The sequence below is a fragment of the Thermobia domestica genome, chromosome 1 (genome assembly GCF_964235325.1).
Source record: "Thermobia domestica chromosome 1, izTheDome1.hap1.1, whole genome shotgun sequence".
NCBI lineage: Eukaryota > Metazoa > Arthropoda > Insecta > Zygentoma > Lepismatidae > Thermobia > Thermobia domestica.
In genome coordinates this window covers 297,806,055-297,821,343 of record NC_137454.1, presented here as the reverse complement: position 1 = coordinate 297,821,343, position 15,289 = coordinate 297,806,055, and the positions used below count along the sequence as shown (strand labels likewise).

Below are 15,289 nucleotides of genomic sequence, written 5' to 3'. Positions count from 1 at the left end.
GTCACATCATTCCCGTACACTGTTGGTCTGGTGTCAGCAAAGGAGCACCTGGATGAGGGAATGGCGTTCTGTTGTGTTCCACGATGAAAGCCGATTCTCTCTCTATGTGAGTGATGGTAGATTGCGAGTGCGACGTCGACTTGGAGAGCATCTGCTCCCACAGTACGTGCGTGCAAGACACAGTGGTCCCACCTCAGGTGTTATGGTGCGGGGCAGACGCTCATCTTTAGTGTTTGTGAATGAGACATTGACAAGCATCTCAAACGTGCAACAGGTGGTAGAACCGGTTTTACTGCCTTTCTTGAGACAGGAGGGTCCTGTACTCTTTCAGCAAGACAAATCCCGGCCACATACTGCCCGTGCAAGGAACGTGCTCTGAAAGATGTGTCCCGACTTCCCTGGCCATCACACTCCTCAGATTTGTATCCTATCGAACATGTATGGCATATTATGGGTCGACAACTGACAACTTCTCCACGTCCACCTACGACTGTTGCTGATTTGCGCGACCAGATCGATCAGGCATGGCAGAATGTACCGCAAGACTGTATCCGTCATCTCTATGGTCGAATGCATGCAAGAATTCGTGCCTGTATTGCAGTTCGTGGAGGGTATACACGGTATTAAAATAGTGGTGGTAGTGTGATGGTAGACGTGCCGTTCACAAAACAATGTACTGAAGGAGCTAATATTGTAATCACTTCATATTCGTACCATGTACAGTATATAGAATAAATGTGTTCAGATTGGAAAACAACTTCGTGGTGTTGCAATTTTATTTTCCGGCAGTGTACTTCTTCCTATGTAGGTGGGTGGCTTTGTCCATCTTCATCTTCCTGTTGTCCCCTCCCATCTTCTAGTTGGTTCGATTCCTCTTTCTCGTTCGTTTCCTGTTCATTATTTAACAGTTCCTGCAAATATTTTCCCCATCTCTTCAGATACTCTTTTTTTATTACCAATTTTATTGACTTTCTTCCGCATTTCTCGATAGTATTTACGGTTCGCTCTCATGTCTCTTTTTATCATTTTCTCTCTTGCTTTATTCTTCTCTCGAATACTATTAACATATACTCATCAAACCATTCCCTGTCTTTTTCCCCTCCTACTTCAATTACTTCTACAGCCACCTGTTTTATAATACCTGCTATTTTATTTCAATCAGTCTTCACTTCTTCATCTTGGACTAGTTTGCCTTTCTGGTTTCTTTATTCTCTCCTGCAATCGACACCGATATTCTGCGTGAGTCTGTCTGTTTTTTTAATTTCTCTGTATTCCACTTTTTGTTGTGTTCTTGATATCGTTGTTATTCTTTCCCGAAGATTTATTCTTACTAAGAAGTGATCGGAGTCACATGTAGCACCTCTACAACTGCGTAGTCTGTTATTGAGATGGCGTGCCTTTCCTGTAACAAAACATGATCTATTTGATTTAATTCTCCTACTGCAGGAATTCACCAGATTACGAGGTCTATGTTCTTGTGCTTCGATGACCATGTTAGTGTTTTGTGCAAATTGTCCTAGCTTATTTCCACTTCCGTTGATATCATTGTGTAAGGTAAAAGTGTCAACCACGTTCTTAAGATGTTCTTTTCCAATTTTAGTATTACAACCTCCCATCACTATAGTCAAATCGTATTTTGGTGTGTTTTTCTAGTTCGTCATAAAATGCATCTTTTTGGAATTTTTTTTTCCTCTTCCGTAGATGCCATTGGTTGGTAAAGTTTGCTTTGAACCGTGTTCTGCATATTCTGTCGTTGATTACTTCCACCCTATTATTCTCTCTTATTTTTCTCGTCATTTTGAATCCTGTTCCTAGCTGTCCTGTTTTTGATTCCGGTCCATTATATATTATCGTATATTCTTTCTTATCTGTTCTGCCGCTACCTTCCCATCTTATTTCTTAGAGACCTATTATATATATATTTTGACATACAACTAAGTAAAAGTCTACAGTTTTGCCAGAAGAAGAAAATCTTATAAAGAGGGGAAGTTCTACATTCATTTTTCCTCCAAACGAATTACGGTCCAGTTGCAAAAATTTGCATGAACACTTATTTTGACATACTGAATACAATAAAGAAAAAAAACTCTACCCCCATACGAAAGTTTACTTATTAGAGGATGCTAAGTCAAATATAATCACTATAATATTTAAAATAGCTAACATTGACCACTATCAGATTTAAATCTCCAATTCTGTTCTTTTTTACTTCATTTTCCTCTTCTACTTTCCTTCACCGATCTCCTCTAGATTCGAAAGCTAAGTATCTGTATTTTTTGCTTTCAGTATGTTTTTGCAAGTACTACCTATTTTAATTATAAATAGATTCCTATTTGTATTTGTGTATCAGCAGGAATAAATTCTGGAAAAGATTCTGGGAAGAACTGTAATTTTGTCACTAAAAAAATTTTTGAATTTATGTTTTTGTATTTATAATGTATGATGTGTTTACTTAGCTACAGTATAGCCTAGATTTGTCGCTCTGTGACTCATGGCTGTTCCCAAACTTATATCCCTTTGAAAGAAAAGAGATTACAGACTGTCGATGAGATTCAGGTCAATACGAGGAGACAGCTATTCGCGACTCTAACACAGAACTTCATAAAATTTTTTGAGCAGAGTGAAGGATGCTAAAAGTGTATGAGATCCGAAGGTACTTAAGTTGAAGGAAACTGAAGCATCCTTACCTTGTTTCTTGTATTTTGTGCCTTCTTTACCAAATATGTAATTTTTTTTATTGTACGACTCAATACACACAGGACAGAACTTGTATATGTAAATGGTACTGAAATCTATATGGATTTTTACAACGAATTCAATGTATTTTCCTTAGAAGTTACAATATAATTTAGAGCAAAATAATTAATATTTCCAGAAATACTATCGAAATACTATCGAAAGTCATAACGTCAGATAACTGAAGTTCACAAAATATGCCTATTGTTTTATACAATTATTTAATTTTAGTTTTCAATTTTATGATACTTGTGACCCTACTTATCAAATATGGTCAAAACCTTCGTTAAGCAGTGCACACACTCGGTAGAATTAAAGAAACGCATGGCATGAAAATGAATTGATTGATTTGCGTAGAAGTGTCGAAGAAAACTTTTTATTATTTGGAGTAAAAAAACATTAAGTTTTGTATTGTCATAGATGTAAACATATGCAGAAAGCAATAACAGTTTCAAGAAAACGGAGACTGGAATTTAGAAATTTATAATTCACATATATTTATTGGTCGTTATTGTTCTACATAAGTTATTTGTCCCAAATAGTAAAAAATTGTGGATGATAAAACTGAACCGCAGCTATATATGTAAAATGCATGTTTGTGGTTCTTCTACTCATATTTGTGACCCTTCTACTTATAATATCGATCAATTACAGGGAGGGAGGTATTATCGTATTTGAAGTTTATTAACTTACACTTATTTTATTTTATACTATTGTTTCATAATCCTTCTGAGATACACAGTAGAAAATTGGGTGCAGGTAGTTAGGTCAAAACTCGCCCACCAAGAAATGATATCTTTCACTTCCTTGTTGGTTTTTGAAGACCTCACATGTAGAATTGTTATTAAGGTAACATATATTAGCAGGGAATATTGCACTAGTATTCCAAAAGCATTCATTCAGAAAACTGCTCAGTGTACTTCAAAACTTTGAAGAATATGGCATAATATCAATTTGTAAATTGAATTGAGCTCGAAAACAAAAAAGATGTATTGAAAAATGCAATATAGTCAGCATATGTATAATTCAGCCTTTCTGGTGATAGTCTATCTGACTCCAGTACTCGTCACAAATGATTCGAATTTTTCTAACTGAAGCTAAATTATCTATAATCTTTTTTAAGGAAATCTTAATTTTCAAAACTTAACAAGAATATTTAACATTTGAAGCAATCCAGTATTAATATTCATCTAATAATATTAATGAAGAGAATTTTGTCCAGCAGTCCCTTTAACAATCAGAGAATATAAATTCTTTATTAAACTTCCACCACACTTTTAATTAAGAGAAACAGGATTAAAATGTTAATACAAGAGGCGTTTTTTCATAAGCGCCTTTAAATATATCGATATTAAGAAGCAGACTAACACAATAGATCAAAGACTTGTTCATTTACTGTATTCAAGAGAAAAAGATCGAAATCAAGTATTTTAAGAGATGAGTGTATGCTACGTCTAAATAAACAAAGTATGTTTGTATACATACAAGGTCTATTCAACCGAATTCTTTATTAGGCTTGTCGTATGGTGTAGGAATTTCTGATCACCCAAAAGTAGGAAAATTTAATTTTTATGGTCATAAGAAAGACTACTGGAAACTTTAAAGGCGTTTCTGTCGAAACTACTTATTGAAATACTTTAATTTAAAATCTTGAAATTAATAAACTTCATTTGATTCAACCAAAGTTTATTTGATTCAATTATGAATTTTCCATTGTATACTATTATAATTACTAAAATAATTCGTACAAAAAACTTTTATATTTTATCTTTATCCAAGTCTCGATACTGCCAAATTTTCTTTTTCTAATATATATATATTCTATTTCTTTAGTTTTATTTAAAATACCCTAATACTGAAAATAGTCATAATTATCATGATCACAAAATTGTTTAGTTGTTACATTATAGATGAGTACATACTATGTTAAAGGCCATTGCTTGAAAAACATTTAACTTGACCGCGTCTGAATGTTGTAGCTACCACTCTGTACATCCTGCTATAGTTGTGTTGTAAACCTTGTTCTTACAAATATTAATAAATATTTTCTAAAATCATCTAAATCTTAGAATTTTTAAATTAAATTTAAAACTTAGTAAATTTTCTACTTCGGAACCTTTTAAATAAAAACGTCACTTTAATTTTTTGTACAGTTCTTTAAATTATGTTTATTATTCTTTTGCATTCACAAACAAAAGTCGATATCGCTTATGTAATTTACCTTGTCAATAACTGTGAAACAAATGAAGCAATTTTAGTGCATATTTTTATAATTTTAAGAAAAATGTATTCTAGCAATGAAAAAAAAAATATGTACTCAAATTATTTCGTTCAATCCGAAGTTTTATACAAATGAATATATTTAAATAGTATTGACTTCCGCTTGCTGATTGTACAGATTTTTTTAAATAAAGTAAGTAAAATTTACAGTTCTTATTCTTTTATTTTATTTGTTTATTTTTGGTAAACAAAACACTAAGGGAAGTTACCGTTTGACACTTCTAAATACTTTTATTTAGTAAGATTTATCTTCTTAGTCACAGTGACATCTTTTCGCAGCATTACTATTAACAGTAGAAATTCTCAAGACAAAGAATTTACCGAGAATATTGAGATTGCAGCGAAACAGTTTTAATATTCTTCATTGAAATTTTAAAAATTACTTTAATTTTATTACCTTTAAAAGTTGTCTTCTTAAGAGAAAGGAATTTAACTTTGAACCTACATTTAAAAGCAACAGCATATTGTAGGTTTATTGCAAGAGAAGACAAAATACGGAGTTCTACTGATTTCTGTAATACAGATAAAGTCTCGTACATGTTTGTTAAGAATAACAATCACTAACCTGTTTATGTACCCTGTGATTTCATTACTTGTTATACTAATATCACCTCAGTAGCTTACTCTCCTGCTATCCTTAGTCACATATTGAAATAAAGAACTTAGCTTTTAAGATTTTTACATGTTTTTGACTTCAGTTCTTTTCCAATAAACAATAATATGAAACTATCTGTGATCATTTTTTTAAATACAAGCTAAAAAAAGTTGAAAATGACAGTCATATACAAGCATAAACAATATACACACAAGACGCAGCTATGGCAAACCCAGTTCAATTTCAAATCCTTCCTGCTGTTATTATGAAAGGACAAACGTTGCCAAGCTTTATTATTGTCAAATTTTCCACATTAGTGAAAATGTTTCATGTTATAGCTTCTGATCATAACCGGAAAATTGAATTACCCATTAATATTATTGAGACTTGTAACAGAAAATTCTTTTGAATAGTGTTTGAATTTTAATTCTTGCAAAGTTTGTCCTCATCCAAATACAATATTTGATGTTTGATCCTAATAGAATATGACTTAAACATAAACACAAATAGAAAGAAATGTGTTCAGATTTAATATTTTCAGTAATAATAATTCAGTATCTGGTAAAATGAAAAGTATTCAATATTAAAGTAATTTGGAAACTTCTTAAAGTTTTTGAGCTTTTCGTAAACCACGAAATAAGTATACCTATTATAAGTAAATAATCAACCCCAGTTATCGTTACTATTAACATTAATAAAATATCAATTTACTTCACTATAATTCCATTTTTAAGAATAACATATAAGTAGAGACCGGATGTTTAGGCATTAAAAATCAGAAAAATAGGCACTAAAATGTAACTCAAAATAATGAATATAAATAGTCAATACAATCAAAAATAAATTCAAGTCATAGATAATGTTCAAAGAATATAGGTGTTAATATTTTGTTTTACTGTTAAGCGGGGTGAAGCTTGACCTTGACCTGCCCATAAGTTAGTTTCTCTTAATCGTATATTTCTCGGAAGAGGCAGAATCCTTTCTTGAAATATGAAATTATATATTTTTCCCGATGAAGTTTATTTTGAAAAAATGCATAGAATAGGCAATATTAGGCACTAAAGCAATCATTTACGCAGTAAGGGACAAAATAGGCAAAATAGGCAAAATAGAATTAGCTTAAATTGAAACTATAAACCCCCATATAAACTTTAAAACGTTATTTTTGATCTTATCTTTAATATTAAAGAATATGCATTTTGCCTAACATCCGGTCTTTACGGATAAGTAAAACCTACAATGTTCTAATATTTAATTACATAAAATTATATGTTTATAAGGTATATCATTGTCAACAGAGAATTAGTAATTTTGGCATTTTGCGACTGTCGTCTGGATTTCTAAGCAAATGCTTCAAAAATATTATTTTTTAATTCTATAATACTTTGTAACTGTTAAATACACTAAACGTAAAATTAACACAGAATGAAGGTTGTCATATATATATTATTTCTGTTAATGAGAAAGCTAGTACAGTACCCATCAAAAATTCATATCTACTCCATTCATGATCCTTCATCAGTAACTTTGGAACGGAAATACCAGTTCGTGTAGAGTTTATTTAAAATACATAAAACGTGATCCTCTATAAGTTTTCGAGAACCGCGCTCAAATTGGTTTATTTGTTCCAAAGTTATTTGATTAAAGAATATGTATGAGTAGGTACACTGCCTACCTGGCAGTCTTTCAGTAATCAGTCTCTGTAACCCAGCCTAAATCAGTTCCTGAGCAGCGATTTAGACGGTCTCAAGCCCGGAAAAGAATGGGGAGAGGTGAGACTGAAATATTTTCATTTATATATAAACGTATTTTGTAGAATAATTGTAATTTACGGTCCAAGCAAAATTATACGGCTTTGTGTTTTATCTATTATGCATGAATAGAATTTTGAATTTACTTCAAATTCCCTATCTTAATCGTATATCACTGAGAATCAGTCAAATTATAATAAAATATACACGCCTTGAATGATTCTTCTACTACCGAAATATTTTCTCCAAAAGTGGCAACGTTATCGAGAGTGAAAAAAGGGTACTAGAATGTTGTATAAAAACTACATTTGCTGCTTGAGATACGGATCTTGTGAAATTCAGGTATAAATCGAATGAATATTATTGATTCATATACCAAAATTTGCTCGAAAAAGACTTGAAAACTGATTTGAAAATACTCGTACACAAGATTCCATACAACAAAAGTATTATACTACATCATAAAACAAGTTAATTAAAAAAAAGGAAGTAAATATCTCCAAATGTACATCACAATCTTTTAAAATCTATTTTCACATCCTTGCTAATTTTGGTTTCTTTCGCGTTTGCTTATATACATTCTCCTCAGCACATCTTTTTCTCCCGTTGACATAACAGTTTAGACACTGAATATATTTCATTAGTAGTAGAATCATTTAAGGTACCTATAAATTATTGTATTTCTTAAATGAAGAGACATTTTATTATTATATATGAAAATAAATCAACTAAGAATTTTTCTTTTCAGGATTTTTCTTCTCATTTATTATTTTGTAAAACGATCATATATGTATGTTTATAATTTTCAATATTAAATGTTATTATATAAAATATTATTAATTTATTAAATCAACGCATATTTTCGTTTCTTTCTAGGTAAGTAACCATAACTAGGCAAAGCATTAAAATGAAGTGAGTTGATTCTGCTTCCAGAGGATATTGATATATTGGAATCTTATGACTATTGCTTCTACGATTGAAATGTATCTACCTAATATTAGTAAATCAGATGTCTTTAATACCCATAACGTAAAGTATAATTTAATATTCAGTGAAATAACCTAATACGTAAAGGAACATTTTCAAACTACCTATTTGTACAATTTTGTGTGAATTCATAAGGTAAGGCAATACATTTATTCTTAAATTTCCCAGTGCTTGAGTAAACTATTTTACTTGTCAATTATGAATAGATATGTCAAATTTAAATGAAAATTAATAAATCGTAACAGAATTATTAATTTACGTATTACTTGAATTCTTGTAGCTAATACAATACAGTGTTTAAAGGAAGTAAATCTAGATCTTAAAACAAAAAGTGGATCTTGAATTTATAGGATACAATTCAAATCAAAATAAATTTATATTTTCTTTTTCGCATCTATAGACTAGAGTATATTGGCAATCATTAATTTTCGTATCTCTTGATTTAACTTCAGTCTACCTTGTTATAACTCACAGGTAAACTGAAGTAAAAACGTTCCTTCATGAAGCAGAGTTACGAAAGGTGGGAGCTCATGTGGCTCAGATCCCACATTAAGCTGTAAGTCCATATCTCATCTAGCCTCGCTGTTGAAAGGTTCGCTAAACTCAAAATCAAATCAACTCAAAAGAGTTACGAAAATAAATTATTACTAATACAAGAGGTAATTCTAATTAACTTGTATTCTGTTTTAGCTTTGTTGTATCAAAAATACGAAACAACTTTAAAATATAAAGAGAATGAAACGTTCATACGTCAAAATTATATTTAGTCTTTGATTTTTAAACATTTTAAACTCTACCATCAGTTGTAGGTCATTTGCCACAATTAGGAAATTTCCACCACAGTCCTCTGGTAACCTTGTAATTTTCAAGTAGGGATTATCTATTTGAATACCATCCATCAACGTAATTCTTAATTTCTCTCTTTTTTCCTTTCTGACATTCTTCCTTCGTGTCCTTATTAATATAATTTACTGTATGTGTTTTAAATAGTTTATGTTCTTTTTTTTTTAATCTGTATCTTCTCTCCCCTGCTTTCTGCTAACTTTCTAATTGCATTTTCATTCCATTCAGCTAGTTTTCTTTCTTCTTTGCCATGAGCACATTTGAAATGCTTCTAGTCGTGTTTCGTCGCTTTTCAATACTATCCATATTCCAGCTTCGTATAGTGCAATACTGCATATAAATATTTTTCATTGGTCAAGGATCCTGAAAACATAGACAGTGCTACTTCAAGTATCATTTAAATGTTTAACCAATTTAACCCTCTAAAATAATAGTTAAGTCAAATTTCAATTAACGTAATGCTTGCGATTTTCGAGTTATTATTTATTAAAGCGTAAGATAAATATGACTTTTACGGTATATATTGTATAATATTATTTTTTTCGTAGTATGAGAAAACTTGCTTTTCTGGGACATATTTGATAAGGTTTGAAATCTCTAAATACTTTCCAGTCTGTGTTTCATTATTCTCAATAAGAAAAATATACGGAATTGTGAAAGTAAATGCTTATTGAAAAATGATTATAAAGTTTTGAATATTAGTGGATTTCCTTAAACAAAATGTATTCTGATTCTCAAGGTGTTAGAAATCTAACTGTACTCTTATGTTTGTCTTTCCAGTAGTAGAGGATAATATGAAAATGGATCAATGTTTATCACTATATGAGTGAACTCATAGTAGGAAGTGTGGCGTATAGGTGCATAGCTAGTGGCGAAACATGTATGAACATCGTGCTACAATGCATCTAAGGATTATCTGGAATAGCTAATTTAAATTGATGACAACGGATCTCTAGCAGGTTTTTCACAAGTGGCTGAGTTTCCTTTCACGCTCAGATTAGAGAAAAATGTTAGATTGGGAGATATTTACACTAAGTCCAAAAGAATTAACCCGCCAAGCAAATAAAGAAAGCAAACTAACCCACCACGCAATCTGAACTGTCTTAATGATGGAGTTACATTTTTACCTTTGGAAGTCGCATTACTTTAAAGAATTATTAGAGGATGACTGTACGGGAAAACCAAAATCAAATGAAGAACGCGAAAGTGGTGCTGAGTTGGCAAAGAAGCCGGCTGAAGCTGTTTCAGAACATAATTTGATCAGATTAGAAAGTGTTCCATGTGAGGCGGTTCTTAATTCTCACTAGTGGCGGTTCTTCAGGCAAGCCTCATCAGTAATATATAAACTTCTTCTGCTTCAAACTAACGGAAGAAAATATAACTAATGTACTAACTTTTGAATACAAGAATTAGAACATTAGGTTTATTCCTTTAGTTTTAAACGATACATGTCTAATTTTAAAAGATGTGGCTTCCCTCAAGAGCCGCCCCTCATTGTCACTACTGGCCACGAGAAGATCTGTTGCCACCGATGAAGTACAAAACCTTTATAATGTTAGTGTAATATGGGATGACAGTGTTCTTTTAACATAATAGGTGGTTTTGACATAGTTTGACAAGCATTTTCCTGGACTTTGGTTGGGTCATTATGGACGTCATGAGTGGCTAGCAAGGAGGATTGACCTTAGTTCTTGCGACATCTTTTTATAAGGCACGGCTAAGGAAGAAATTTATTGCACCAAACCACAAACTATGTATCAGTTAGAAGATCGCAGTCATCGTGTAGTTACTAGTAATGATCATTCTCAAACATTTGCAGAAGCTCATGGATAAAACTATTGCCCATATAGAATGTTAATATTCCACAAAAATTGAAACCATTTTGAGATCTCCACAACAGTCGTTTCACTCTAATCGATTCATTATTAAAGGTTATAAACAATTTCAAGAGAAACTTACTGTCCACCTACCCTGTACACTGTAATTGCAGAACATAAGAACAATGTGCCGACCAAATTTATTGCGCTATCCTCTGTTTCTCTCATATTTTTCTGTCTCTGTGTATTTCATGCTTCTATTTACTCATTTATAAACTTTTACTGCATGAAACACATTTTGATGAATATTTTAGGTTCGCCCAGATTGCCCAGACTTCAAATCCTATTTTCACAGTGTGGAGCAGTCACTGGTGGTTGATTTTACTTCAGTCAATTTTATATTCCATCAAGAGGCCATCATTACATTAGAGAACTTTTTCCAGTATATTTTACGAAAGTGAGTATATATATACATATCTAATCTTCTGTAGAAAATACTGTAGTTATTTTCAGTTGAAAAAATTCGAATATACGCTTTAACAAGACAATCGAGATTAAATTTCTTTCGCTTCAGATGTAATAATTTGCTTTACATTCGTGTGGCACAGTAATACGTTTACAAAATAAAGAGTCGAACATTCTTAACATATTAATAGAAGTACCACAAGGAAGTGTAATTGGACTTTTCCCTTTCTGGTATATATTAACGATTTACTTCCCTATTTATTAGAAGCAGCTCTTATGTATGTCGATGACACGATACTCATAACGAAGGATATTAATATCAACGCACTATGCCCAAAAACAATCAGACAATAAAAATCTGTTCCTTGGCTGCTTCACGATAAATTAAAATTAAATAAAAATACAATGGAGACATCATACTTTCATCTCAGTATCTCAACGATTACCATAGAAGAATGTTTGTCAGTTAACCTACCACGGATGCACTTAGATTCAAAATTAAACTGTAATATTCATAGTATGTCGCTGTGTAAAACAATATCAAAAGTAGATATGTACTATTTAAATTAAAGATGTCTGTAAGTAAATATCTATTACTTACTGTATAATACGCATACTTCCACTTTTATTTGTCACATGACATTTTATTAGGGGATAATTCTTGCAAGACACAAACAATACTTAAATGAATGAAATACAATAACAGGAATTCCAGAGAAAGAATCTTCTATACATTTTTTCAAAGATTTGAAATAATGTTCATCCCCTTCATATATATATATATATATATATATATATACTAAACTGCTTTGGGTATGTCAAAGAAAATTGCATAAGCTATGTTACTCGAAGTACTGTTCATTCACATAACACAAGATATAAAAATGAAATAATAAATATTTCTTATATCAGACTGAGCAAAGCGCAAAATAGTTATAAATATATTGGAATGAAATTATATAGCATACAGTACTACCAACTAGAACTAGTGAAATGAAAATGAAAAATGTATTATAGAATTTTAGGCAGAGATTTCTGAGTTGGAGTAGGAAGCATTTTGTAATTTTTAGGAAGCATTTTTGTAATTTGTAATAATATGGATTAAGTATAATTGTAATCATCAAGGATATATGTTGATGTAAATCTTGAGATTGTCTATTACAATATATTATTGTTTAACGGCAATAAATAATTCTTATCTTATCATATCAAAATTGTTGAAAACAAGACTTTTAATTGAAGCAGGATTCCAATCACTATTGATTTTTATTTGAGAGGTTGTGCTTCTAATATGGTATGAACCTGCGAATATAGTCACCATGAGGCCACATTTCGCATGATGGGAGAGCTCGCCTTACACTATTCGTAAGTTGTTTTCAGTGTTGTTGAAAAGATCCCACTACGGATGCGAAACATTTTAAAACTAATATAATGTGCCCTCTCACTTTAATCAATATTAATGAAGTTAAAGAGTAGTTTTGTTTAAAGTGTATTTCCATGTGCTATCATGTTTAAAAACCTGATCATATTCGTCACTATGGTCAGTGAAATGTTTTCATACACAGTTTCATGAGGAACGTTTCAAGGGAACGAAAAATATACCCTCTCGCTTGCTGAAATTCTACTCAAGGATGAAGATGTGCGTTTTTTTACCTTTTAAAAATTATCTATCTGCTCACGCTCCCACTGAAACCAGATGCTGGTACAAAACAAAATGAAATTCCAAGCGAAATGAAATCCAAGTAAATTATTAATTTGCAATTTATTTTTACCCATATTTCTGAAAGCAAAATATCGATGTTGGGAATCCCGATTAGTCCAACAATGAGTTCTATTTTTCATGTTATTCCAGAAATATAATTTAAGTTGTATGTATTGTTGTTTAAAGCATCTTTAACGAAAATATTCCGTAGTAGATTCTTTTTAGAACGAATAGCAATCAGATGCGTACCTGGATAGTTGGATTACGATTAAAAAATCACAGAAACCTAGTAACTCCATTGGTTCATCATTCGTCATTGAAGCAGGAGATTGAAGTTCGAATCTCCAGCCATTCAACATTAAGTTTTTCTGTTCTTCCAACAATGTTTCACATTTACTAATATATGCAAATAAAGTAGTTTGAAAATTATAAGTACCAATGATTGCATATTTTGTAATATCTCCTGTAAAACACCTTCAGGCATCTCCTTCCAGGACAATATATTACCAAAAGGCCAAAACCACCTTTAGCAACTGACGTTTCTATGTAGTTTTGGGACTTTCATATATCAGTGATTTTATAATTATTTAGTCTGTAATGTAATCAGTATTTTGATATTTATTGAGCATGTCATATTAGTGGTTCTACACTTCATTAAAGTATTGCGTCTTATTTCTAGCATGATAAAACATAAATAAGGGGTAATGGAAAGTAAACGGCCTGAACTGCATAATAATATGAGTCTTTTAGTGTATAAAAAGAAATAAATAAAAAATAATGAAACAGGGAATTGATGATTAGGAAAAAAGACGATAACACTATGAATATTTGATTAACTCTGGCATAGTATGATAAACAATTGACAATTACATTCATTGATTTCTATCTCAGGGTATCAAATTCCAGAGAAAATGCGTATGATATGTACTAGAATAACTTATCAATTATAATATTCTAATATTGTGGGCCGAAAAGTATCACATGTTTATCACTTTTGTTTGAAGTTGCGTAAATATCATTGGTTATTTGCAATTAAAAGATGATTTTCCATAATTGTATGAATATAATAATTTGCAACTATAAACAATATAATTTCATAAACTACTAATATGTTCATGTTAACAAATTTATAATATCGAAATATGTAAATTTTATTAAAGAAATTAGAATTTGTTAAATAAATTCATGTTTTCAATGAGCTTGAAAATATGCTGTACCTATAGAAAGGCATATAAAACATATGGAAAGATTCCCTTTTCGAAACTATTATAATCGACATGTTGTTTAATTATATATTTTCTACTACAATAATAAATTTATAGTGACTTAATATACATTTTAGTAGTGCTTAACATACAATCTAATAAAGTATACTTTTAAATGAGAAAACTAATACATTAGAGCTTGTTATGGAGTTTTACGTTGTAATATATGCATGTCTTTGAAATATGTATATATCCAGTTATTGATTCGCATAACCGTTTTAGATAGTGTGGCCTTATAGTTAACATCCTCCTTATAATTTGTACCCAATTGCGACGTCTTTCTCGGAAACATATATTAGTTGAAAATTTTCTTTTATCTCTATTGTTCATTGTGTTCTTTTATTATTATTATTATTATTATTATTATTATTATTATTATTATTATTATTATTATTATTATTATTATTATTATTATTATTATTATTATTATTACTTAAAGTGATAAATTTGATTCATAATTTTAGATTATCATAGTACGAAATTGCATACAATGACTGTAATTTTGAACTATAGGAAACAGTTTTAAGGCCTAACATGTATATTCTTCTTCTTATTTATAGGATGCGCCATTGTGAAAAGTGCTGCAAACCACTGTTGATGGATCCACAAACACTAATGAGTTGGATCTTTGGGGGAGCTGGTGATCCTCCCATTCCTCCAGGAGCAACCAAATTTAGTTATTCTACTAGACTGGGAGAAATCAGACTAAAGCTCTGTAATACTGATCTGGATTTCTTAGAAATAGCGGTAAGCCTATTACCCTAATTAATAATTGAGAATAACACTGACAGGGGAAGTAATATTACATAATAGCAGTGGCCTGTATGTATATTTTCAATTTATGCTAC

General features: G+C 31.0%; 1 protein-coding gene across 2 annotated transcripts in view; it reads left to right on the top strand.

Moving 5' to 3' along the window:
• The window catches only part of LOC145661598 (intermembrane lipid transfer protein VPS13A-like), a 305,499-nt gene that overhangs the window by 93,126 nt on the left and 197,084 nt on the right, over positions 1-15,289 (top strand). For both annotated transcript variants that reach the window (XM_081726923.1, XM_081726919.1), the window contains exons 19-20: positions 11,324-11,466; positions 15,002-15,188. In XM_081726923.1, the coding sequence (XP_081583049.1) occupies positions 11,324-11,466; positions 15,002-15,188 (330 nt within the window). The remainder of the gene's footprint in view (positions 1-11,323; positions 11,467-15,001; positions 15,189-15,289) is intronic.